Source organism: Xyrauchen texanus, chromosome 41, assembly GCF_025860055.1.
Source record: "Xyrauchen texanus isolate HMW12.3.18 chromosome 41, RBS_HiC_50CHRs, whole genome shotgun sequence".
NCBI lineage: Eukaryota > Metazoa > Chordata > Actinopteri > Cypriniformes > Catostomidae > Xyrauchen > Xyrauchen texanus.
Window position 1 is genome coordinate 14,729,424 of NC_068316.1, and position 27,621 is coordinate 14,757,044.

The following is a 27,621-nucleotide window of genomic DNA, read 5'->3' on the forward strand; positions in this document are numbered from 1 at the left end:
TATTACTTTATTTGTGGAGGATATCTTAGAAAGTATCCTTGTCAGTGAGCTTTGTTTTTGTTGCTGCTGTTTGTCTTATGCTGTTATTCTAGGAATTAAAACACACAGATGAATGTTATCTTTTATTACTCTTTATTAAAATACTGCTGTACTCACAAATATTGCAAAAATGTGAAACACTAGGGCATAAAACTTACTGGGATGGTTGAGGATGTAATGTATGAGTGCATTGTATGTGTGAGTTTGTGTCTATAACAGGAGTGCATTCCATAAGAAACTGGGTACATGATATAAAAGTTGCCAATGCTGGCTTTGAATTTAAATGATGTGCGTTTATGTGCATGTCTGTGCTTGCAATGTCATTTTGAGGGGGATAAGTGCTTGGCACCATGTTCACAAAGTTGTTTACTGACTGATTTTTATACTAAAAAGAAGAGGCAAAAAAGGAGCAATAGTACATTATTCAACTCACAGCATCCTCACTGCAGCTCCTGTAACCTTTTCTGTCCAGTGTGGCACACCCAAATCTGTGCTGCAAGTCCTGCCCGTTCCACCGCAGCTTGACTCACAAATTGGGCAAGTCACCAATGACAGGTCAGACACATTCAGTCATTGGCTTATTCCTTTCAGGGATCATCCTGAGCGAATTCCAAACTGTTTTACAGATCAGAGGTTGAGCTGAAGCACGTTGCAATCACATAATTGTACAAAACAATGAAAAATAAGAAATCAAATACAATCTAATCTCCTCCCATTCCATCCTGCTAGGATTGGTCCACAGAGCGCACCCCAGTGAGGCGAGATTGCAAACATACTGTAATGCATCTCTGTACAACATTTTGGAAAGGCAGTAACAACACGAGAGAGCTTTACTGAGTTTCACTATATCCAAACCAATACTAGTGTGAAGACAAAAGGGGGGACAGTAGAGAAAGAAGTATGGAAGAGAATGAACGAGGGAGCACGGCAAGGGAAAAGAAAGTGAAAGAGAAATGGACAGAAACTTGGATGCTCCACAACAGAGGCATAAGAAGAGGACATTCCACAATGAGACAGAACTGGTTTCTCTTGCTAGCGTGGTCCAGTTCTTTGGTTCCTATCATGAGAGCCTGACTAAAAAGACAACGTAAATCCATCCTCTCAAATTCCAATTTTGCATCACATTTCAAAGCATCTATAAAACTAATAAGGATGTTGCAAAACTCTCAAATTAACAGCATCATTTCACATAGCAAGAGCAGAGAGCACCCCTTTGTCAGCACCAACAAATGATGTGAAATGACACCCCACACACAATCAGTAACGCTTCCCTTCCCCCAACTGACTTTTTAATTTAGTCATTACAGGGAGATCTCATGCCACACATTCATAAGTGGTCAGTATCATTAATTTGCCCAACCTCTCATTGACAAACCCAGTGGTTTGTCCCAACTACGTGAGAATCGAGGCAAAAAGTGATTTGGGCAAAGAACCCAAAATACAACCAGTGGTCTGATGCATCTTGCAGTACCTCATTAAAAATGATTTAGGAGATGATGTAGAAAACGATGATTCGTTTTTCTATTTGACTTCTAGTTTTTCCTTTTCATGTGTGAGGCCTCAGTCCTCAATGCACCCTGTGGGACACGACACACACAATCACTTAAAAAGGAACTTAAAATTTTTAGTGCATCCTCCAAAGAAAAAAGTTAAAAATAAAAGCAGGAAGTCTCTTTTTTTTTTTTTTTTTACATTGTTCCCGAGTCTAAAATAAATGTCATATCGCAGCTTCCAGTTCAGTTAATTAAATTCTTCAGCTGCAGTGTTGTGAAAAGTAAAAGGAAATATGCTTTAGAAAAAAAAAAAAAAAAAAAAAAAAGACTTCTCTGGACAGAACAGTGTATCTGACTGAAGGTGAGCAACCAGCTGGCTCCGCCCTGGTCGTGAGATCATCATTCTGCACCTATAGTTCTAGGCTGTAGTGCAATGTGCTCGGTTTCAGGCAGTTCCAGCCCACTCCTGTGGGGAGGGGTGGGCGCTACAGCGGGCCATTAGCGGTGCCCAGAAGTTCCTGGAAGGTGCTGTAAAAGCAACGCTTTAGATCAGAGTATGTCACCACAAGCACGCTCTTCTCATCCCGCGACACTAGGCTTATCTTCTCTGGTACTCCAGCATCCAGCTGAAATGAGAAATAAAGACAGGTTAAACAAGTAAAGAAAATGGTACATCCACAGTAACACTTGCACCACTGAAGGACATGGAATACAGTATAACAGTAACAATGACAATTACTCCTACTTTGGGTCACTTCAACAAATCCTACCACAACAATTATAATATTTCATGAATTTATTGAACATCCTATTAAACATTCACAGTGCTGTGGCAGTGCTCAATCATCCTTTGGTACCAACAACCAAGCGTTTCCGGCAGCTGCAGATTATATATTCTAAGGATGTCTGGTGTAAATGGCTCTCTTGAGGTCATTTCACAGCATCTCATTCCTTGATGCTCCCTCCACCATAATTCACCAATGGGATGATGTTCTTATGTTGGTATGTGGTGCCCATTTTACACCATGCGTTGGGCTACATGTTCTTCCCAAAAAATTCAACCTTAAGATTCCCCAGTCCACAAAACATTTACCCAGTAGTGTTGTGGAGTTTCAAGGTGGTCTTTGGCAAACTTCAGGCACACAGCAATGTTTTTGTTGGAAAAGTAGTGGCTTCCTTCGTGGTGTCCAGCCATGGACACAATGGCAGTTTAATGCTTTTTGAATAGTACACTCCTAACAGAGATGTTAACCAGTTCCAATGATTGCTTCAAGTCTTTAGCTGTCACTCAAATGTTTTTTTTACCTCATTGAGCATTCTGCGGTGTGCCCTTTGAGTCATCTTGGCTGAACGGCCACTTCTGGGAAGAGTAGCCACAGTACTAAATCATCTCTATTTATAGACACTTTGCCTAACTGTGGACTAAGCTTTCGAGAAAACTTTGTAACACTTTCAGCTTTATGCAAAGCAACAATTCTTGATCGTAGGTCTTCTGATATTTATTTTTTGCGAGGCATGGTCCACATCAGCAGATGCTTCTTGTGAATAGCAAACTCAAAATGTTTGAGTGTTTTTTATAAGCCACTGTAACTCATTCCGTATCATTTGTGTTATGGACATGAATGACACCTCACTTTGCAGCTTGTTGAAAAAATTGTGCATTTACTTTAAGCAGTTTGACTTACCTGTTTTACCTTCTGCCAGGTAAAAATTGTGAGGAAAAAAATCCCACATGCTTATGTTGAAGGAGGGACCCAGACCATATCTATGGACTAGAATATCAGAGACTTGGACTGGGCTTTTTTGTCACGAGCCAGTAAACTACCACAAACAACATCCCGCAACCATCTAGCACGGCCCTAGCAATTATATACATATCTATATGCATATCTAAATGCACATACAGTATATACACAATTATGAAAAGGTAACCAAGCTCACCTTATTGAGACAGGACACAATGTGGCTGAGGTCGATCCAGGGCGTGCTTGCCTCAGTTACCTGGTGGAACAGGTGATCTCTGAAGAGCTTCAGCAGATAACGATCACCAGTTTCAGACCATGTTGGGTCCTTCTGAAATCTACAGGGATTCAATTCAACAAATGCAGAGGTCAATGGTTTGATAAGTATGCTGTAACAGGTAGAGAAGGGCAGGTGAATATCACACTTACTCTGGTCGCTCATTGATAGTTCCCAGTTTTGCCAGTAGGCGAAACAATCGCCCATTTTGAACCTCCTGCAAAGATGCAATAAAACAGTTTGGATGTCAAAAATAGACCAGAAAAAGAACTAGACGCTTGAATTAACTACTGTATATTTTAAAGGAAAAATCTGTAGCTGGTAAGGTCAGGCAAATGGGGGAAACCTCAACAGTCCATAAATTACAAAGCAGGTTGTGCCAATCAACGGTGTTCACATAAATCTAACATACAAACCCGATGAAACTGTTGCTAAATACCCTTTAACACTTAAGTCAGCACTTCAAGTTCACTGTTCTGTGAAACATCTATGTAGAAATAAAGGTAAAATTTCTATATATAGTTACAGATCCTATTAAATATCTTAACAATTGCAGCTTTTTGTTTCCCCAGTGTTGACATATTTTCCATTAAAACATGACAAAGAATGGCACCTAAAAAGGCTTGTCCCTTTTTCTTTTTTTTTTTTATAACCAAAAGGCTTTATGAATGCGATCAACCACGTAATTAACTACTTGCTTTTTCGTTGCAGATAGTATTAGGGGGACATTCTCATTCTAGAAAGCATTTGATCTGTGTAGTGCAAGAGCATTGTTGGTCTTTTTTCCCAGAAAGACAAAGTCCATCCATTTTAAATGTGTATATCTACTAAAAGTTAATCTAACTATGATTTAGCTTAGCTGGGATTTATTACATACACACACACATTATATATATAGATATATATATATATACATATACAATTAAAAACAAATCCCAAAAGAGCAAAATCTGTCAATTATTCCAAACGCCAGTGTGTGTGTCTGTGTGTGTATGTATGTGTGTGTGTGTGTATATATATATATATATATATACACACATACACTTTATTCACATTTTGTTATGTTACAGCCTCATTCCAAAATGGATTAAATTCATAATCTTCCTCAAAATTCTACAAACAATACCCCATAATGACAACGTGAAAGGAGTTTGTTTGAAATCTTTGCAAATTTATTTAAAAAAAATATAAATTACAAAAAATGTAAAATCACATGTACATAAGTATTCACGGTCTTTGCTATGACACTCAAATTGAGCTCAGGTGCATCCTGTTTCCACTGATCATCCTTGAGATGTTTCTACGACTTGAATGCAGTTGATTGGAGTCCACCTGTGGTAAATTCAGTTGATTGGACATGATTTGGAAAGGCACACACCTGTCTGTATAAGGTCCCACAGTTATCAGTGCATGTCAGAGCACAAACCAAGCCATGAAGTCCAAGGAATTGTCTGTAGACCTCTGAGACAGGATTGTATCGAGGCACAGATCTGGGGAAGGATACAGAAAAATGTCTGCAGCATTGAAGGTCCCAGTGAGCACAGTAGCCTCCATCATCCATAAATGGATGAAGTTTGGAACCACCAGGACTCTTCCTAGAGCTGGCTGCTGGCCAAACTGAGCAATCGGGGCAGAAGGGCCTTAGTCATGGAGGTGACCAAGAACCCGTTGGTCACTCTGACAGAGCTCCAGCGTTTCTCTGTGGAGAGAGGAGAACCTTCCAGAAGAACAACCATCTCTGCAGCACTCCACCAATCAGGCCTGTATGGTAGCGTGGCCAGACGGAAGCAACTCCTCAGTAAAAGGCATATGACAGCCCGCCTGGAGTTTGCCAAAAGGCACCTGAAGGACTCTCAGACCATGAGAAACAAAATTCTCTGGTCTGATGAAACAAAGATTGAACTCTTCGGCCTGAATGGCAAGCGTCATCACCTGGTCAATACCATCCCTACAGTGAAGCATGGTGGTGGCAGCATCATGCTTTGGGGATGTTTTTCAGTGGCAGAAACTGGGAGAATACTCAGGATTGAGGGAAAGATGAATGCAGCACTGTACAGACACATCCTTGATGAAAACCTGCTCCAGAGCACTCTGGACCTCAGACTGGGGCAAAGGGTCATCTTCCAACAGGACAACAACACTAAGCACACACCCAAGATAACAAAGGAGTGGCTACGGGACAATTCTGTGAATGACCTTGAGTGGCCCAGCCAGAGACCAGACTTGAACCCATTGAACATCTCTGGAGAGATCTGAAAATGGCTGTCCACTGACACCCCCCATCCAACGTGATGGAGCTTGAGAGGTCCTGCAAAGAAGAATGGGAGAAACTGCCCAAAAATAGGTGTGCTAAGCTTGTAGCATCATACACAAAAAGACTGTAATTGAGGCTGTAATTGGTGCCAAAAGTGCTACAACAAAGTATTGAGCAATGGCTGTGAATAATTATGTACATGTGATTTTTTTTTTTTTATACATTTGCAAAGATTTCAAACAAACATCTTTCATGTTGTCATTATTGGGTATTTGTTTGTAGAATTTTGAGGAAAATAATTTTATACATTTTGGAATAAGGCTGTAACATAACAAAATGTGGAAAAAGTGAAGCGCTGTGAATACTTTCTGGACACACTGTGTGTGTATATATGTGTGTATATATATATAAGTTTGTTCTGTTTGTGTACACAAGGCTCCTTAGCACCTAAAGGAAACCAGGTCTCATTTAAACTCTGTTTGAGAAACATCTATTTATATATCCAATGCGGCACAGGCATAAGAGAAGTGGCACTATGTTTTAAGAGCTCTAGGCTGTCGTTATGATAAAATATAGGAGTTAGATGCAAAAACATGTTTCTTCATACAGGAAGGTGGTGCTGAATTGGTTTCACATATCTAATGTGAGGTCAAAAGGAGGAAAGCAGAAGAGAAGAACAGTTGAACCAAAATATCGAATACATTCACACCTCCCCCTCCCTCCTAGCTGACCTAAGTGCACTGAAATAATATCAACACAAATGAACACAACTGATTATTATTTTTAATAAAAAAATAAAACAAATTCAGGAGTTTCACTCAAAATGAAAATTCGGTCATCATTTACTCCCCCTAATGTTGTTCCAAACCTGTATTGTTTCCACCATACAATAAAGGTGAATGGTGGCTGGGGCTTACATTCTGTTGAACATTTCATTGTATTTCACAGAAAAAAGAAAGTCATATGGGATTAAAATGCCAGAATTTTCACTTTTTGGGTGAACTGTCCCTGTAACAGTGTAGTACGGTCCTCAAGGTTGTGTATGTGCTTAAGTACCTTGGCCAAGTCCTCCTCAATGACATCATTCCTCATTTGCGAGGCATCAAGTTGAGTGTAAAATCGTGCTCCGATCATGGGCATGATGTCATTGACACTGCGCAGACGGCTCTGTTCTGAGAGTAGGTACCTAAATGAGGATCCCCAAAAACAAAAAATACATGAGCAAAGGTGTGCATAGTGTTAAAGTGGAACTACAAACATGAGCAAACACTAGGGTTCAAATGTCAGACCACTAGAGAAAATATAGTATTTTTTTTTAAATGTAAAAATTCTCACAACAAATTATATTTTAATTATAAAAATTTGAGTGAAATTTTGAATTGATTCATTAACATGAAAATCAGAAATACTTTCATGACATGATTTATCATGCAAAATGCTTATGCTTTAATGACAGCATGTACACAAGCTGGCATGGATCCCATAAGTTTGTGCAAAATCTTATGATCCATGTTACCCCAGCATCTTGTGTGTTTAAATGAAAGCAAAGAAATCTGCCCTTTCATAAAAAGTAGTTCACATGATCAATGTCACAAATTTGCTTAATTACTGACCTAGAAATAATGCAAATCTAATTAATTTTACATCAGAACATTTGTTTTAACATGTGAAAAATCCAAAACCATTACATCCATATTTACAGCTAAATAGCGTAATTTCTGCAGCACTTAACAGAATTTAAAAAAATACAAATTGTCAAGCAGCTTGTCTAATACGTCCCCCACCTGCTGTTGACCGAACAAAAAGACAGTGCCGCACCAAACGCACGGCAGTCAAAACAGAGGGATTTTTATAGCGACAGTGTTTATAGTTTAAGAAAATTAAACTACAAACGGCTTACTTATAGTTGCCTCTGCAGATTAAACAGGAATACGGGGGGGGGGGGGTGTTCAAAAGTCAATGACTTTTGAACACTCTCACAAACTGTTTTGAGTGTGTGCGCAAGTGCGCATATATTAACCAGGCTTAATGGCATTTTCAGAACCACAAACTGCCATTTGTGGTCAACATGTTACAGTTTTACCTCTTTGAGGGGTGTGTGTGTGTGTACTTGGCTATAGTTTGGGGACAAACGTTTTCAAAAAGTGAGAAAACCAGACAAAACCTCGCTTTGGAAGATTTTGCTATAATGTCCTCATTTGGAAAAGCGATCCATACATACATTTAATTATTTATTTTCAGAATGCAAAATATTTTTCATTACGTTTAGGGTGTGGATTAGTTTATAGTAATTATAGCTAGCTTTATATAAAACCAATCTCTAAAGTCTACAGTCTGTCCCCACTTAGATAGCAGAGCAAACATGTGTGTGTATATGCGTGAGAGAGAGAGAGAGAGAGAGAGAGAGAGAGAGAGAGAGAGAGACACTAAAAGATAGATAATAGCCCACAGAATGAGGTTTTTGAGGTCAGAGGAGTAGTTGATGGACACAAGCTCCATGGCCTTCTGCAGATTCTCTCTCTGAATTCCAGCTAAAGAGTTACACGCCAGTGCCAACACCACCTTCCCCAGGGAGATGAGATCTGCTTGCTGATGGAGAGCAGACACAAAGAGCAAAAAAGCTTCTGAGACCAAAGCATTTAAACCCAACGTGCAACAACAAACCAGTGGTCGACCGATATGGGTTTTGCCGATGGCCGAAGCTGATATCCAGAGAGCAGGGTGGCCGATAGGCTGATACAATGCCAATATATTACACAATTTAACATAGTAAATAATCCTGATGAAGGCCTACATGCCGAAATGTGTTGGTTTGATTTATTCATTTTAAAGTCCAATAAAGTTTATCACTGCAAGTGTTGCTGGATTCCTCTGATCCATTTCTGTTGTATCCATGCACCTTGTGAGTGGGTAAAGTAGTGCCAGATCTACTTCTACAATATAGTAATTAACAAACATAAATTGCTAAAAACATTAATAAAACTATATTTTCTCAATTTTGCACAAAACTTTATCTTTGTAAAAAAAAGAAGGAAAGAAAAGAAGGTTAAAAGTGACAGGAAACTGCGGTGGGAAGGCCGATAGAATACATGCTTTACAGGTAAATAAATGTGTGCCAAAGGATGCTGGATTTGCAAAAATTTTGTGAGATTTGTTTATTACATCCATTTAAACAAGATATGCACATACAGTTGAAGTCAGAAGTTTACATATATCTTTGTCAAATACACAATTCCTGATATTTAATCTTAGAAATCAGTCCCTGTCTTAGGTCAGTTAGGATCACTATTTTAAGAATGTGAAATTTCTGAATAATAGTACAAAGAATGATTTATTTCAACTTATCTTGCTTTCTTCACATTCTCAATGGGTCAGAAGTTTACATAAACTTTGTTAGTATTTGGTTGCATTGCCTTTAAATTGTTTAACTTGTGTCAAACGTTTTGGGTAGCCTTCCAAATACTTCTCACAATAAGTGGCTTTTTTATGGTGGTTTTAGAGAAGTGCCTTCTTCCTTGCTGAGCAGCCTTTCAGGTTATATAGATAAAGGTCTCGTTTTACTGTGTGTACAGATACTTATCTACGCGTTTTCTCCAGCATCTTCACAAGGTAATTTGCTGTTGTTCTGGGATTGATTTGCACTTTTTGCACCAAACTACATTCATCTATAGGAAACACAATGGGTCTCCTTTCTGAGCGGTATGATGGCTGCATGGTCCCATGTTGCTTACACTTGCATACTATTGTTTGTACAGATGAACGTGGTGCCTTAGACATTTGGAAATTGCTCTCAAAGATGAACCAGACTTGTGCAGGTCCACAATTAATTTTTTCAGAGGTCTTAGCTGATTTCTTTTGATTTTCCCATGATGTCAAACAAAGACCATTTGAAGACTGAGTTGAAGGTAGGCATTAAAGTACATCCACAGTTACACCTCCAATCAGAAGCTAATTGGCTAAAGGTTTGACACAATTTTCCGGAATATTCCAAGATGCTTAAAGGCCCAGTTAACTTGGGAGTATGTAAACTTCTGACCCACTGGAATTGTGATCTAGTCAATTAAACGTTAAATAATCTGTCTGTAAACAATTGTTGGAAAAATTACTCAAGTCATGCAAAGTTTGTTAATATTAAATCTGTGGAGTAGTTAAAAGATATTGACTTCAACCTAAGTGTATGTAAACTTCTGACTTCAACTGTATTTGAAGATGGTATATGATATCAGTTGTATTTATATTTGCCCTTTTATCATTGGACAAGACCAATAAAAGTCAAAAGATCAACTGTTGAGGAGAGAGAGGGAGAATGAAGAAGTCGAGCACTATAAGATAATGACCATAAACTGTTGGGGCTCTGATATGTGGACCGTTTATATGACACTGTGTTGCACACCGGTCTAATATTGTAGTAACATAATGGCACGTAACAACAAAATGAACTGTGATTGGTCATTTTCAAGTCTCAGCCCCTTCACATGCAAGCAGGCGATTTTCGGCACCCTCAATAAACAAATCGTCCAAATGGGAAAATATATTGGCCGATGCCAAAAATGAAAAAAGTCTGAATATCTGCCGATTTATTGGCCTCTGCGATATATCGGTCGACCACTACAAACAGATATGGTTCTAAACAGATATTTCCTACAACATTGAATGCAAAGAATACATTTTTTTTTATAGAAAAATATCCAATTTAACAGCCCCCACAATATTGACAAGTGCCTTGCCATGTAGTATATCTCACAATGCATGTCATAATTTAACTTATTTTGATACATCACAATATAAAAATAAATGTGAGATAGTGGGCAGGTAGGCTATCAAGATATTAATATCTTCAAAGATATCAAATAAACAGGATTACAATATAGTATTCGACTAGTTTTTGTAGTGCATTCTTGTCCAACAAATTCATACTATGGGTTAATAAATCTTATAAAATCCGGAGGACAGCATATACTAAAATTTACAAAACTGTTCTATTCCACAACCTTCTAAAAATTACACGAAAAACATATAAAACAAAGCAAAACGTGATTGCATGCAGATATGCTGAAAGTGTAAACGTACAAGAAATAAAATGTTTATGCAATAGCAGTGTTTGGGTATAAAGGTTTTCAGTACCTGGTACTGGGGCATAAGCGCCAGGTGGTTGGTCTGACTATTGTCAAATGTTAAGACATCAAACATTCCTACACAGTTGACTCGTAACCTACGGAGAAATAACAGACATTTAGCAGCATCTGTGTTTGCATGTGCAGTTATTTGTCCAGAAGCTGTGGAGGAGAGCAGATAAACAAGTAGTGCGTGTAATAAAGGAAGAGAAAAACAAACTTCTCCATTCACTACTTATGGTTTGCAAACATACAGTAAATCACTGGCCTTAATCTAAGTGGCCTCACAGAACAAGGTCACATCTATGATTTGACTGTTTAAAACCCCTTTTTACATGTTTGTTGAACCATGGCCATCAAGATTCAAAAATACTACATACTTATGTCTGCTTCACCATTAGTTTGAATTTTACTAGTTATTCCATCTTTTTGCAATTAAACAATATTTGAAACATAATTGTTGTTTTAGATGTGTAGCTGGTGTGTATTGTACCGTGTCTTTCCAGTGATGAGGATCTTGCTGGGGTCCATGACCCTGCAGGCCAGCCCAGCTGTGTGAATGGTGCGCAGTGCTGAGCTCAGCTGGACGATGTAGGCCCAGATCAGAGACTCTGGTAAGAGGCCCGCGTGTTGCCGTGGAGGGGGGAGCTCATGCTGCCCTAATAAAACAACATGGAGGCTGATTTCTCAAATCAAATAATGAAAAATGTTTAAATTCTTAAAAATATCTAATGCAAATGACGTATTACATTTGGGTTGTTAACAAATAACAGACATGAACTTTCTTTCCAAACAAGATTTTACGTAAAAAATGTATAAGAATGTATAAGAGGAAAATGTTCATTTTTGGAAGCTGTAACTGGTCACCATTTTTTAAAAACCTTTTTAATTTCCTGCTGTGTGCATGAATTTACAAATATTTAATGTAGATGCATAATAGTATTGACCACTTAAAATGTAATATAAAATTACTATTTCCCCTCACATGCACAATCCGTTTTATTCACAATACGCAACTTGGATTAAGCCAGGCGAGCTTTACCCTTTTTCGAATTAGTGCCTCACAGCTGTAATTTCTTCAACTCACCGCGTTCGTCTGGACATGGAGGGGGTCTTGTTACTGTTTTTGAGACATTTTTCATTGTCGACCATTACCTACAGGTATACATCACAGTTTTGAGGTGCAAATGTTCCAATTAGTTTTAATAAACCCCACTGTTATAACTAATATATCGTCCACCTCACCAAAGCAAGAACTTTCTAAGCGAGTTTGCTGTATTTATAGGGGATTTAGGGGGGATTACTAGGCATGAAAAAATATTGCTGTTGGGTGATTTCAACATTCATGTATGTTGTTGTTTTAGATGTGTAGCTGGTGTGTATTGTACTACACTGAATTTCTTAAACTAATTGAGTCATTTGACTTTGCTCAATGGGTATCTGGTCCACACACTCTCAAGGACACGCATTGGATTTAATTTAACCCATGGCTTTTCAATCTCTGAATTAGAAGTTCAGAGAATCAGTGCCCTGGTATAATGATACTACACGCTCACTCAGACAGGATTGCAGACGTGCTGAGCGCAAATGAAAAAAGGACAGGCTGCAAGTTTCATATGAAATCTTGAGTAACTCCTACAACATGTTTCAGAAAGCTGCAAAGGCTGCTAAATGTATATATTTTTCTGAACTTATCACAAACGATAGCCATAGACCAAAAATTATTTTCTCTACCATTAACTTTTTTTTTTTTTTTTAAACCCTTCTGTGCATCCTTTTTCGGAGCCTTCTGTCTCTCTCTGTGAAATTTTGGAAAGTTTTTTTTATACAGAATGTCTCACTCGGATTATACTTTGCCCGATGTTCACTATGCTCTGTCACTTGGTCTGAGTTTAAGACTATTGACTTGGGCTTATGTAATGAAATTGTAAGTGACATATAGCCAACAATATGTCCCCAGATGTTAATCTGCCTACTTTCCTTAAACAAATCCTTGATACTGTTGGTCCTGCCCTGTTGCTGGTCATTAACAAATGTCTAGCTACTGGTTCTCTCTCAAACTGCCTTAAATATGCTGTGGTGTCACCATATCTTAAATTACCAAACCTTGATCCCTCCACTTTGTCTAATTTTCACCCAATTTCTAATCTACCTTTTGTTTAGAAAATTCTAGAGAAAGTGGTATTGATTCAATTGCAATCATATTTGACTGTTAACTCTATGCATTCAATCTTTCAATCTGGTTTTAAAACCTTACACACTACTGAATCTGCTTTTTTAAGAGTTTCAAACGATATTTTCACAGAGACTGATTCAGGAAAATCTATGGCTTTAGTCTTGTTAGACCGGAGTGCTGCGTTCGATCTGGTTGATCATGAGATCTTGTTTAGTCGCTTAGAGATAGCAGTGGGCCTTCGTTTTACTGTACTACAGTGGTTCCGCTCCTATTTGACAAATAGGTGTTTCAGTGTTCGTATTTGTCATCACTCCTCCTCTAACATACCTCTCAACTTCACCTTCTCAAAGTAAAACCTTTTTTTTATCCACACGTAACATCTCATTTCGATTATTGTAATTCTCTTTACTATGGTGTCTCAGTATTCCCTCTCTCATCTACAGCTGGTACAAAAAGCTGCTGCTAGACTTATCACGGGGACTCAAAAAGTACGAGTGAGTTACACAGATTCTAATTGCTTTGCACTGGCTACATGTCAAGTACAGAATTGACTTCAAAATTTTTGTTTGTTTACAAAGCTTAACTACATAATTTGGCCCCTAAATCTCTGTCAAACTTGCTTCAGCCATATACTCCTTCTAGAAGTCTGAGATCTTCAGATTTTGGTTTACTCTCTTTGCCTAGATCTAGACAAAAAAAACAAAAACATGATTGAGCATGTTGTCGTCGCTGGACCGAAACTATGGAATAGTTTACCTCTACATATTAGATTAGCTCCCTCAATTTCAACCTTCAAGTCAACTCTAAAGACATATTTTTTTTCTTTGGCTTTCAATACTCTACACTGTAAAAAATGTCAGTAAAATAGTGTAAAAATGCTTCAGAAATAAAATGTTAATTGATTAACAAATATTAACTGTCAAATATACAGTAAAATGTTTTAATATATATAAAGACAATACAGTCATTTTTACAATAAAATGTAAAAATTTAAGAATTTAAATGTAAAAAGAACGATTTTCCTGTATAATTAATGGTAAAAAGAACAAGAGAGTACATGTACTTTTTTTAACAGTAAATTGTTAAAATTACAGTAAAAAAAATTAATAAAAACAGTAATCGGCGTTCCAACAATTCCCTGCGTGACCCATTACATTTCATTATATTTTATGGGAATAGTTATGTTTCTTCTTGTTTTTAATATCAGTTACGTACACTGGGGTGTTCTGTGTTATATTTGATGTAATTTAGTTCATGTTTACTGCATTATTTAAATCTCTCATGTGTTATCATGATGGTGTTTAGTGTTTGTGTGAGCGATGTTGAGCACTGTCTCTATATGTTTATTAGTCAATGCTCCTGGAAGAGGCACTACTGATGAACTTCATGTCATCATGTGCCCTTCTGTAGTTACTACAGTGATTAACAAATAGCTAAAAAATTAAACAACAGATTTTTAAAGTTTAAGAAGGCATGTTCATTGTATTTATATTATATTATATATTTTTTTTCTTACTGTAAATTTAACAGAATATTTTATTTTTTTTTTTACAGTGCCAGTGTGTAAATTACAACCATTTTAAACTGTAAAATGTACAGGTTGTTATGTAAAGTGGTTTACATTTAACTGTATTTTTTACAGAATTGTTCTGGCAATCACAGCTGCCAAATTATTTTTGTAAAAACAGGATTTTTTTTACAGTGTAATTATTGTGACCTATTTTATCTTCATTTTATTTTTTATCTACTTTGTATGTTTTATTTTCATGAAATAACCATTTAACCTTGTACAGCAATTTGGTTAACCATGGTTGTTTTTAAATTTGCTTTATAAATATAGATTGATTAAAAATGTAAATTCTCTCATCATTTACTCATTAACCACTGAAGTTGTATGGATACATTTTATACTGTCTTTATGTGATTTGTGGACCTTCAAAGTTCTGTTACCATTAACTTGCAAGAGCTGAAATATTCTTCTAAATATCTTTGAGTTCTGCAGAAGAAAGTCATGCACATCCGGGATGGCATGAGGATGAGTAAATGATGAGAATTTTCATTTTTGGATGAAATACGCCTTTAATAAAACTAATGAGAACAACATAACTAATATTATTTTTGAATAATGGTGGAGTGGTGGTGGCGTAGTGGCTAAAGCACTGGGCTGTTAATCAGAAGGTCGCAGGTTCTAACCCAGGTTCTAATGGTTGTTGGCCACAACCATTGTGTCCTTGAGCAAGGCACTTAACTCCAGGTTGTTCCGGGGGGGTTGTCCCTGTAATAATTGCACTGTAAGTCGCTTTGGATAAAAGCGTCTGCCAAATGCATAAATGTAAATGTATGTAAATGTATATAATGAGAACCTCTATAAATAAGAAAAATGCTATTAAAATAGTATAGCATAGTATATGAATTTTACTGCAGGACACTGCTGTGACATGCGTCACTGCATCTGTTCAACTGACCTTATAACAAACACTCACTAAACAGAAATAATTTCATGGTTTTGGGCTACACTGTGGTTAATACATTTGTATGTGCTGCAGCTGTTTATAGCAAAACGCCTCCCCTGGGTTTTGCTTCCTCTTTAAGATTTGAGCTTGCAGGTACTGAACCCACCTGAAGTAGGATCGGTTTCAACCACTCCTTCCTCTTTCCTCGCTTTTCACTCACAAAGACGCAACTGCAACCACACACTAAACACACTGAGCAACAAACGCCTGTATCCTTACTTACATGCACTCAAATAGCTATGGAACAAAGAGAGAAACAACTCACCCCACTTTCTTTTAGTGAAGAAAGAATCCGCTGCCGGATCGTTGAAGTGCCTGCTGAACATTGTTTCAGCCCCCGCATGGAAGTCATAGGAGAATACCAGTGCTGGGGAGGAAAGGCATGATCATCCTCAGGGTTTCCACAGAATTTGACAAATACATTTCAATGATTTATTCAGGACTTTCTCCAGTCATTTGTCATCACTAGGCAAGGATTTAAAAAAAAAAAAAATATCTAACAGAGTTGCACACACAAAGAGCAATTTCCAGCAATATTGATAATAAGTTTAAAATAAAATACAAGGTTTTTTAAGACCTAAACAAATCATTTGAATACCATATTTCTAAACGGAACAAACCCACACAATCTCAAAATAAAATCACAGATTCTTTCCTTAAACTGGTTGGGCACAAATTCAACAAGGCCTTAGAACTTTTAACACTGCTTGCTACAGTAAAACCAGGTATCTGCAAGTTTTAAATACTTAAGACATGTTTTCCACACACACACACACACACTACAGTTTGACCGATATTGGATTTTGCTGATATGATAATGTGTTTCTTTAAAAAAAAAAAAAAAAAAAAAAAAAAAGGCAATAATAGATTAATCTGCCTTTTACAAATTTCAAAGCTCAGTTTCTACAATGTAAGATCTGTGCAAAAGAAAATGACACTATATGAAATACACTGTAGACTCTTAAAGTCACCATGAATTCAAAATTGTCAATTCTTTTTCTTATTGGATGTTGCCGTATTACTTATAAATTATTTATTCGTGCACATATTTTTTTTTTTAAATGACAATAAAATAAAAAAAATAAAAATTATCTTCTCTGATGATGTATTTAATAGCCATGGGGTGAGCAATAATTTTGACTAATAGCCAGACAAGTTTCTTCTCCTCCAGTCCAGCCCCGTAATTCACATGAAACGATCGCAGCAATTAGCAAACAACATGGTGATAAAGTATATTTTATGTTGCTCCCTTCCTCACATCCTCTTCCCTATCCCCAAACTATGGTTTTGGGTCCACTGGCTTGAAATTTAACATGTGGCCGGAGTTTATTAATATTTTTTGTGCAGCCAGAGATTTCTTGGATGTACAGTTTGAGTAAGTGTTCTTTATTCATCATGTTTGGTGTACTGTGATTCAAAAACATTTATTTATTTATTATTATTATTTTTTTTTATTCGCTTGTTTCTCATTCATCTGTATTGGCACAATGGCTCCAGCCTCATCAAAATCAAAGCCTCAGATGTGCTGGGTGTGTTTGTGGTATGTATTTGTAGTAATGATGACAGTTTGATCATTCGCTTCTTTAAACTAAAGAAAAGCTGTCCGGTATTGAGATTAGGGTTGCACGGTATACTGGTATAGCTAATAAAATATTGCAAATACCAAAAAAATTTATGATATCATCTTGTTGCTAATTTCAGTACCATTTTACAGTATGTTTCCATTAGCTAAAGGTTATGAGATGTGAAAGTTGAGATGACATCATTGACAGTTTGAAAATAATAGAAAACTTGATATGGCCAAGTGCGATCATTAAACAGTAGAAGGGTGTCATTTAAATAATATATAGTCCCATTCGCTGCATGCGAGAGGTGCCGCTCTGCTCTGTCTACTGGTGCTTGATTTTCATGCAGTGTGTTTAGTGTATAAAAGGTTGTGAACAATCAAATATCATTCTCCGTTGCAGCTCAACAGTCACGACGGGAGTATTACAGCATTAATGGGAAGCTTGATATAAATAACCTGTCAAAAATAGGAAGAACTCAAATGTCTGTCAAAATAAAAGTCCCGCTAAACTGAAAGCTCTATTTATGCCTGAAAATTGAAAACAGAAAAATATAACTATTGTATAAAATGTTATATTCAGCTGGTTACACACAGAAGCCAAAATTGTGTTTTTGGAGCAACCCTAATTAAGATCGCTTCAAGTTTTTCTGGTTAGCGACTCTGACTTGAGCAGCATGTTAGAAAAGGGTGCGTGTGTTTGTGTGTAGCTATGTTTGAAAACTATAGCCTATTGGCTATTTTTAAAAACGAGATCAGTCGTTCGACAGGTCCCGCACCACTTCCTGTTTCAGTAGGAAATATGTCAAAACAGCTCAGACTCACGTGCTGTTTAGGCTAAGTAGCATGGCTTGGGCATGCAATTTGTGAAACAGTTCTCACACTTTTAAGCATCAAGGAATAAATTCTGATTGGATACATTTTTTTGCTATTCGTTTGTAGATTAATTACGAATGGAATGCGATTGAAAATACATTAGGCTAAAATGAAAGGATGATGAAAAAATATTTATTTATTATGCATGTTACACCAGCAGACAAGGCTTTGAAATCGCCACTGGTATTACAGTATAACTCTTTAAAATAAACACTGTCATAACTGATCAACAATAAATCATCAGCAATCGGTTGTCATAATTGTCCAGTATTCACTGATTACGAACCGCCCTGAAACAGTTGGAAACACAGAATCTCAAGTTCCCTGCATGCTTCTTTCTTTGAAGCCAGCAGCTCACACAGACAGAATATTTATCAAATCATAGCCTTTTAAAATTGAACAAGTCACATTAGGGGCATATTGCGATTCTGGTCTTTACATCCCCAAATTTAAGACCTTTTTAAATAATAATAAAGACTTTTGTTATCCCTGACTTTTTATAACTTCAGATTTTATACAACTGAATTTAAGACATTAAATCTTTGTAAGGACCCACAGGAACCCTGTTATTGTATTGAAAAGCATGACTAGAAAGAGAAACTTCCATAACTTTTCCAGGCCTGTAATTTACCATTTTAAATTAATTATATTTTCAGAATTTCCATAATACTGGGAACCCTGTCAGTCACTACAATCAAATGCAACCTGACAAAATTTTGTGCATGCACACACACAAAAATAAAATTATCCTTACAGTGGTCTCCAAAAGCTTTGGTGGTGAAGACCTCTCGAAGGGTCACAGTATTGGAGTGCTGAATTTTCTTCCACATGTCTACCAGCATCATGCACTTGGTATTTACCAACCTGAAGCCTGCACATGTAAACACACATATTTTTCCAAAGTTATAAATGTGGGTACTAAACTGAACTGGATTACACAAGACACAAATTGTCCTTGTGCTGCCAAGAGAAAGGCCTTTATTTTTATTTTCATTATTTCAGCTCTTTGGTGTTTAGGAACATTTGCATGAATGAATGAACATTACATTAATATTGCGCTTTTCTGACACTATACTCAAAGCGCTTCATACTGTGAACAGGGGACTCTCCTCAACCAGTGTGCAGTATACACCTGGATGATGCGACGGCAGCCATAGTGCGCCAGTAAACTCACCACACACCAGCTATTGGTGGAGAGGAGAGAACGGAGTAATAAAGCCAATTCATGAAAAGGAATTATTAGGAGGCCATGATTGAAAAGGGCCAATGGGGGGAATTAGGCCAGGACACCGGGGTTATATCCCTCTGCTTTTCGAGAAGTGTCCTGGGAATTTTAATGACCACAGTGAGTCAGGACCTAGGTTTAACGTCTCATCTGACGGATGGTGCACTTTTTTTTTTTTTTTTTTTACAGTAAAGTGTCCCCATCACTTTACTGGGGCATTAGGACCCACAGACCACAGGGTGCGCACCCCCTGCTGGCCTCCCTAATACCTCTACCAGAAGCAACCTTAGTTTTCCCCATGAGATTTCACATCCAGGTACTGACCAGGCTCAACCCTGCTTAGCTTCAGTGGGCAACAAGTCTTGAGCTACAGGGTGATGTTGCTGGCATTTGTAATCATTTTTAAAAGTTCTTGTTATAAATCTAAGAAATAAAAACCTAAATATGCCAAAGCAAAGAGCCAACTCACTGATGGACATATTTCTAAACTGATAATAACGAAGGGCAAAACTCAAGTGTCACATTTTTACATTTTTCAATTTCTTTGTCAAATTGTCATCTTTGGCCTCTAAATAAAATAGTTTGCAAGGAATTTCTTCCTTGGAATAAGAGTGCAAGCTTTCCTCTATTCAAATTTCTAGATACATTTTCTACAGGATGTCAATAAAATTTAAAAACTTCAGGTCTACAGCAATAACAGCAGATGCAAAACGTCATGCTTCACCATGTATCCTCCTGAGGCAGTAAGGCAGGTCATCTTTGCTGTTGACTGCCTTGTAACAGGAAGTGATGTAGCTGAAGTTGCTGGTTTTCTGAAGGCGGTTGGGAGGGGGAAGGGGTTCCAGGGGAAAGAGGCTGTGGTAACTGTCTACCTCAGATGGCACTCCTGCAGGAGAGGTAAAACAACTGACCTCAAACATACAACATACAGTGCATCCGGAAAGTATTCACAGCACTTCACTTTTTCCACATTTTGTTATGTTACAGCCTTATTCCAAAATGCATTAAATTCATTATTTTCCTCAAAATTCTACAAACAATACCCCATAATGACAACCTGAAAGATGTTTGTTTGAAATCTTTGCAAATATATTAAAAATAAAAAACGAAGAAAAAAAAAATACAATAAATCACATGTACATTAGCATTCACAGCCTTTGCTCAATACTTTGTTGAAGCACCTTTGGCACCAATTACAGTCTCAAGTCTTGTGTATGATTCTACAAGCTTGGCACACCTACTTTTGGGCAGTTTCTCCCATTCTTCTTTGCAGGACCTCTCAAGCTCCATCAGGTTGGATGGGGAACGTCAGTGCACAGCCATTTTCAGATCTCTCCAGAGATGTTCAATTGGGTTCAAGTCTGGTCTCTGGCTGGGCCACTTAAGGACATTAACAGAGTTTTCCTGTAGCCACTCCTTTGTTATCTTTTTTCTGTGTGCTTAGGTTCGTTGTCCTGTTGGAAGATGACCCTTTACCCCAGTCTGAGGTCCAGAGTGCTCTGGAGCAGGTTTTCATCAAGGATGTCTCTATACATTGCTGCATTCATCTTTCCCTCAATCCTGACTAGTCTCCCAGTTTCTGCCACTGAAAAACATCCCCAAAGCATGATGCTGCCACCACCATGCTTCACTGTAGGGATGGTATTGGCCAGGTGATGAGCGGTGCCTGGTTTCCTTCAGACATGACGCTTGCCATTCAGGCCGAAGAGTTCAATCTTTGTTTCATCAGACCAGAGAATTTTGTTTCTCATGGTCTGAGAGTCCTTCAGGTGCCTTTTGGCAAACTCCAGGCGGGCTGTCATGTGCCTTTTACTGAGGAGTTGCTTCCGTCTGGCCATACAGGCCTGATTGGTGGAGTGCTGCAGAGATGGTTGTTCTTCTGGAAGGTTCTCCTCTCTCCACAGAGAAATGCTGGAGCTCTGTCAGAGTGACCAACGGGTTCTTGGTCACCTCCATGACTAAGGCCCTTCTCCCCTGATCGCTCAGTTTGGCCGGGCGGCCAGCTCTAGGTACAGTCCTGGTGATTCCAAACTTCATCCATTTACGGATGATGGCGACCACTGTGCTCACTGGGACCTTCAATGCTGCAGACATTTTTCTGTACCCTTCCCCAGATCTGTGCCTCGATACAATCCTGTCTCGGAGGTCTACAGACAATTCCTTGGACTTCATGGCTTGGTTTGTGCTCTGACATGCACTGTTAACTGTGGGACCTTATATAGACAGGTGTGTGCCTTTCCAAATCATGTCCAATCAACTGAATTTACCACAGGTGGACTCCAATCAAGTTGTAGCAACATCTCAAGGATGATCACTGGAGATAGGATGCACCTGAGCTCAATTTTGTGAGGCATGGCAAAAGCTGTGAATACTAATGTACAAGTGATTTTATTTATTTTTAATACATTTGCAAAGATTTCAAACAAACATCTTTCACGTTGTCATTATGGGGTATTGTTTATAGAATTTTGAGAAAAATAATTAATTTAATCAATTTTGGAATAAGGCTGTAACATAACAAAATGTGGAAAAAGTGATGCGCTGTGAATACTTTCAGGATGCACTGTACCTTTCCTCACACACTTGTCCCAAAAAAAGCCACAAATATTAATTAATTCACAGATTATAAAAAAATATTTATATACACTCTCTGAGCACTTTTATTAGAAACACCATGGTCTTAATAAAGTGCCCGACTTGGTCTTCTGCTGTTGTAGCCCATCAGCCTCAATGTTCGACGTGTTGTGCATTCTGAGACGCTATTCTGCTCATCTGAGTTACCGTAGACTTTGTCAGATCAAACAGTCTGGCCATTCTCTGTAGACTTCTCTCGTCAACAAGGCATTTCTGGGGGGGCCTGAAAGTGCTAGGGTGGGTAGAGTAACATGGGTTAACCTCCCCGTGGGATCGCTATAATGTGGTTCTCGCTCTCGGTGGGCCATGTGGCGAGTTGTGCAGTAAACAAGCAATGTGATAAGGTTCAGACGTGGAGGCAACTGAGATTTGTCCTCGCCACCCAGATTGATGCGCCACCCAGACTGATTGAGGAGTCACTATGCCACCACAAGGACTGAAGAGCACATTTGGAACGAGGCAAAAACAAGGTGCTTCCGTCCGCAGAACTGCCGATCACTGGATGTTTTTTTTGCCACCATTCTGAGTAAACTCTAAAAGACTGTTGTGCATGAAAATCCCAGGAGATCAGCAGTTACAGAAATACTCAAACCAGCCTGTCTAGCACCAATTTTCATGCCACGGTCGAAATCACTGAGAACACATTTTTTCCCCATTCTGATGGTTGATGAGAATATTAACTGAAGCTCCTGACCCCTGTCCCCATGATTTTATGTATTACACTGCTACCACATGATTGGCTGTTTAGATAATCACATGAATAAGTAGTTGTGCCTAATAAAGTGCTCAGTGAGTGTATATGGATGCATTACATCCATGGATATATACAGTATGTAGATTATTTTTTTTAGCCCATGTACACTTCAAAACAATGAAAAAAAAAAAAAAAAGACTGAGATAAAGGATGTGGTTTTCTCAGACAGCAGGTGAATTCAGATGCACGGACCACAAAACAGACATTATAACTGAACAGTTAAGAGCCACATTGTTCTGAAACAATGTTGACATACCACACCAACACAAGACAAACCACATCCTTACCAGGGTTCTCAGACTGATCTATCTGTGCCATTGTTATCAAATGCCTGTTAATCAGCTCCTACAAAAAGAGACATAAATGAGTGTCAAATGAAATCGTTTTGTTGTTAGAAAAGTCAAAATGACAAAATTAACAACTAACAAACAATGTCTGAACAACACTGGCTGACAGAGACGAGGGATGAGGGTGAGAAATGGTATATCACCTGTCGGAGTTCATCAGCCATAAAGAAAGATGGCGCATTGGCTTTCGGCTGCATGTACGCCACATGAGGTGCCGTTTGTGGATACATGTGATACGTCGGGAACACCTGAAAATTTGATGACCGGCACATCATATATTTTAATCAGGTAAAGGCAATAACAATTCACTGTAGGATTAATATGGGCCATACCATTCCAGCCAAGGGAGCAGGGGTGTTATCAGTATAGAAGTAGGTGGTCCCGCCCACAGTCTCCTTCTGAATAATGTGAGCTCCACCACCCTGGTCGGACGTAGTAGTAGGCACCATGTAATTGGCTGGTATAGGGTTGGGTGTGTGGCTGCGTCGTCGCGGGGCTGGGGAAGTGTGAGGTGTTATCTTGGGGGAATGAAGGGGAGATGACCCAGCCGAAAGAGACATACCTATCCAAAACATATATATATTATAGCCCAATAAAAATTCACTCCCTTGAGCAGATAGATTCACAAGCACAAAAGTACAGCAAGCACAACTCAACTTAAAAGATCATGTATAAAAGACAAGAAACAAAAGACTGAATAAAAATTCTAAGCAGAAAGAGAAGGCAGGTGAGTTAGCAGTGACAGTATAAGGTAGAGAACCCAGACAACTCATAGAAAAATTAAAGGGAGAAAGTGTAACATTCAATTTGATGGCTGAAGGAATAGAAGTCTTGCTTTTCATTTAAAAGAGCCAAACAGCTTTTTAATAGGGTTTATGTATTCTAGATAATGCATGCGAATGAACTGGACCAGCCTAAATTATATATTATTATGATTTGTTTAGTTAATGAAACTTAATGTTAAGAAACAGTTTGAGATTTCAGTATATTTCACTATTCAAGCAGATATGCTTTTTGACCATATACACAATAACTTTCCAAGATGGCTGCAGAGTGAACGGACTTGCCTTAAAAGATACTTTAAGAGCGAGTTCAAGAAAAAAAATGGCAAAACCCCAGGTGGTATTTTTGGGGGGAGTCACTGACCAGGTGCAAGGGCAGCCGCAGTGGAGCTGCTCAGGCCAGGATGAGGGAAGATGGGGGAGGCGAACGCTGGCACAGTCGTCTGAGACATGGAGGCCATTCGTGGGGTCCCTTTAGGGACAAATTCACTGGCTGTGGGGTTAGGAGCCTGCAAATGAACCACAAGACAAATGCAAATGGAACCATAAAGCTTTCACTTTTCACATTCAAAAAGCATCTTCTGACATTTCATCAAAGCATCATGAACATAGGATTACAGGTGATCCTTCTCAGTCAACAAAATCCCCAGCCATTTCACAACACAATATGGTATGAGCAACAAATAAGTGTCTATTAGTGCATTAGACACTCACCTTCCTCCTTTGTGATAGGCTCAAAGCCCCAAAATCACTGAAGAGAGATGATGTCGGGGAATTGACTGGATCTAAAGTAGTCAGAGAACAGAAGGTCTTTACATCCTACTAGCGTGGCTTTATTGATACAACAAATACTTTCAAAACAATTCTTAACTCACCATGAGCGCCGTGGCTATAGCTCTTGGCACCATCATTTAGCAAACTTGGAGAGCTGCTGCTGCTCGTCATCCTCTGAATACATGAGCAAACATTTTATCATGGGCAAACGAACTGTCACTGTCTGTTTCTCATTTGGTCTGACTCCGACCAATTTGCTTATATTCTTTTCTAGTGTATCACCATACACAGGCAATAAAGAGTTACCTGCATCATTGAATACTTGGACTCTGCAGGGCCTCCAAACCCATTGACCCCAATAAAGGTGCTGCTGAAGTACGAGTTGGTCAGACTGGCATCATTCAGAGAACCTCCCTCCATTCCAGTGACTGCAATAAAGCAAACATGCAACTTCTATGTGTTTACAAAATATTAAGTCCTATGCAAGCCCTTTTCGAACTTTAACATGAATAATTCAAATAATGAACTGCTGTGATAAAAGGCTGTTGTAGTATATATTGTAAATGTTTTAAAAGATGAATGTGTTCTCTTAAAAGCAAGTGGCGGGCCTTCTATTGAATTTAATCTGAAAACTCCAGCAAGGTCTAGGGAGCCGCACACAGCAGCAGGCCCTACTGAGAACTCAACAGCCAATCAGAACGCAACGTGTAAAAGACGTCACCATTTTGTCAGTCGAAGCGCTAAACAGACTTTTATGATTCAAGAAAAAAATCTGAACATACTTGAAAGTGTTCATTTAAAGCAGATCGATTAAATACACATTGTCACCCTATATTGAGGGCGTTTATTTATAAATGTGTTTAGAACGATGAAAGAATCGTTCTTACGAGTACATTGCTGGCTACACTGTTGCACACATAAAGAAACACAGCATATGTTCGCTACTTATGTTGCAAATGCATTCAGACTCATCGTGTAAAGCAAATCTACATAAAAACACTAACTAACAAAATGTTTGCTTTTATATTTGTTTGTAATGAGGTTTCCGTTTTCACAGTGAACAATGACAGGTCATTTCTTGAGATCAAAAACTTAATTTATGCATTTAGGGGAGAAATAAATAACAAAAGCCATTCGCAGTGCATAAATGCCTTTAAATTATTCTAGTATTTTCGTGCTTGGTTACTATGGAGTAACATGTTGCTTCCCCGTGTTGTTTTGGTGGAGAGAGATAGGCCGCGCTACATCCACGGCCTCTATTTACACAAAAGCCGCCTCGCGATTCAACAACAAAAACAACAGGCGAGAGGATGAGTTAGGCCTCAGAGCAAACTCACTGGGCAACAGCTGACCATCTAAAGTCGTTCCCGCGGGACCGAGAGAATCGCTCTTTTTGGGAGCGTTCGCCGGAGAGCCGCTGGCCGCGCTGCCTCCAAGCGCGTAACCCGCTGCTGTCACAGTTCCTCCGACCAGAGATAAAGAGACGGGGCTTCCTCCTCCTCCTCCAGTACCAGCTCCACCACCGTGCAGAGAAAGGCTCGCCATGGACGGGTCCTCGTGCAAAAACTGGCATTCATCTCCGTAAAAACAAGTCTTGTCTTTCGCATAATAGCGGCAGTATTTCACCTTCACACCGGGTATACCGACACCCCCGAGCGGAACAGCTGAAGCTGGGAGTCCACTGTTCATGGCACCGCTGCTACTGCTGCTCCCGCCGGAAGACGCTCGCACATAGAGATTCACGAGTCGAGAACTCAGCAGTAGTATATTTTTTAAAACACTTGAGAAACAATGAGCACCTTACTGTACGTTGTGCAATAAAATCAGTCTCTTCGTCAAGTCAGCAAAATCCACGCGTTTGTTGCCAAGCATTGATGCTTGTTTTCGGGGTCCATAGCTGGCCTACTACACCAACAGTCTCAATCATGCTGCTGTTGTTGTCTTCTGTCTACACTTGTTCAGCTAAGCGCTAATAGCTCAACTGTGCATGCTGGGTACGACCCGAGCTCTGCTGCAGTTCGCATGCGGAGTCGTTAGGGGATTCATTTAAAAAACATTGATACTATTTCGTACAACACAAGCCTGATATTAGCCTACGGTGTGGCCACGGCGATTCTTGTTTGCTTAGTAGATGTTATATGCACTGTAATAATAAAGTATATACTGGAAATATCAAGTTATCTTAATTGAGTATTATTTGAAATGTCAGGTTTTGGGCTCATAACTTAAATATTTAAGTTAATTGAACTTCATATATTTAAGATTTTAAGTGTTATTTGCTTAATTGATGCTGTGCATTGTGCTTCTTCAACTTCTGTAATTTTCATGTCCCAGGGATTGATTTGTAAATAAAAAGTATTTTTTAACTTTTTTTTTAATTTTTTTGTTAAACAATGTTTTAAGTAAAACTGACTTAATTATTATTCTTTTTATTATATATATATATATATATATATATATATATATATATATATTTTTTTTTTTTTTTTTTTTTGAATAATTTTTTTTTCTCCTCTTCTCCCCAGTTTGGCATGCTCAATTCCCGATTGTGCGTGGTGTAGTGACTCGCCTCAATCCTGGTGGCAGAGGAGATATCTCAGTTGCTTCTGAGACAGTCAATCTGCGCATTTTATCACATGTGCTTGTTGAGCGCGTTACCGCGGAGACGTAGCACATGTTGAGGCTCAGGATATTCTCTGTGGCATCCATGCACAACTCAACAGGTGCCCCACCAACAGCCAGAGCCACTTTATTGCAACCATAACGAGGTTAACCTCCTTGACTCTGAGTGTTTTAGCCTTTTCCCAGACATATTAAACTATGTAAAGCATTAACTATAAAAAAATACAAATTACTACATGTTTAAAATCTATAAACAAAGTGAAATAAACATACTTTTTATATTAATTGTGCAAAATTATTACTATAAATTTTTCAAAGGTTTTTGAAAAGTGTACTTGTTAACCAAGTCAACAAAATTGTCAGTGAAATGAGACAAATTATGTTTAAAGAAAACAAATTCAAGGTGAATGTAACTTCTGAGCAGAATTTTATTAT

The 27,621-nt window shown here is 38.4% G+C and overlaps 1 protein-coding gene across 1 annotated transcript; it reads right to left on the bottom strand.

Annotated features, from left to right (window-relative positions):
- Positions 1 to 115: 115 nt before the first annotated feature.
- On the bottom strand, positions 116 to 26,552 carry pan3 (poly(A) specific ribonuclease subunit PAN3). Its single transcript, XM_052113578.1, has 18 exons — positions 25,902 to 26,552; positions 24,871 to 24,992; positions 24,666 to 24,738; positions 24,505 to 24,575; positions 24,155 to 24,299; positions 23,341 to 23,570; positions 23,152 to 23,256; positions 22,949 to 23,006; positions 19,998 to 20,159; positions 18,803 to 18,919; positions 15,874 to 15,975; positions 11,413 to 11,578; positions 10,930 to 11,017; positions 8,255 to 8,394; positions 6,862 to 6,991; positions 3,704 to 3,768; positions 3,474 to 3,612; positions 116 to 2,158 (listed from the first exon to the last, which is right to left on the bottom strand). Exons 1-18 carry the CDS (start codon positions 26,251 to 26,253, stop codon positions 2,018 to 2,020), a joined length of 2,406 nt encoding a protein of 801 aa, XP_051969538.1. The 5' UTR covers positions 26,254 to 26,552; the 3' UTR covers positions 116 to 2,017.
- Positions 26,553 to 27,621: the final 1,069 nt, after the last annotated feature.

Bases quoted from the DNA above. Each gene is read 5' to 3' on its own strand.
- pan3 (XM_052113578.1), bottom strand. From the start codon at position 26,253: ATGAACAGTGGACTCCCAGCTTCAGCTGTTCCGCTCGGGGGTGTCGGT. The intron at 20,160-22,948 runs GTAAGGATGTGG...CCTCTCCTGCAG, and splicing joins AGATCAGTCTGAGAACCCTG to GAGTGCCATCTGAGGTAGAC. The intron at 15,976-18,802 runs GTAAGGATAATT...TTTCCTCCCCAG, and splicing joins CAAAGCTTTTGGAGACCACT to CACTGGTATTCTCCTATGAC.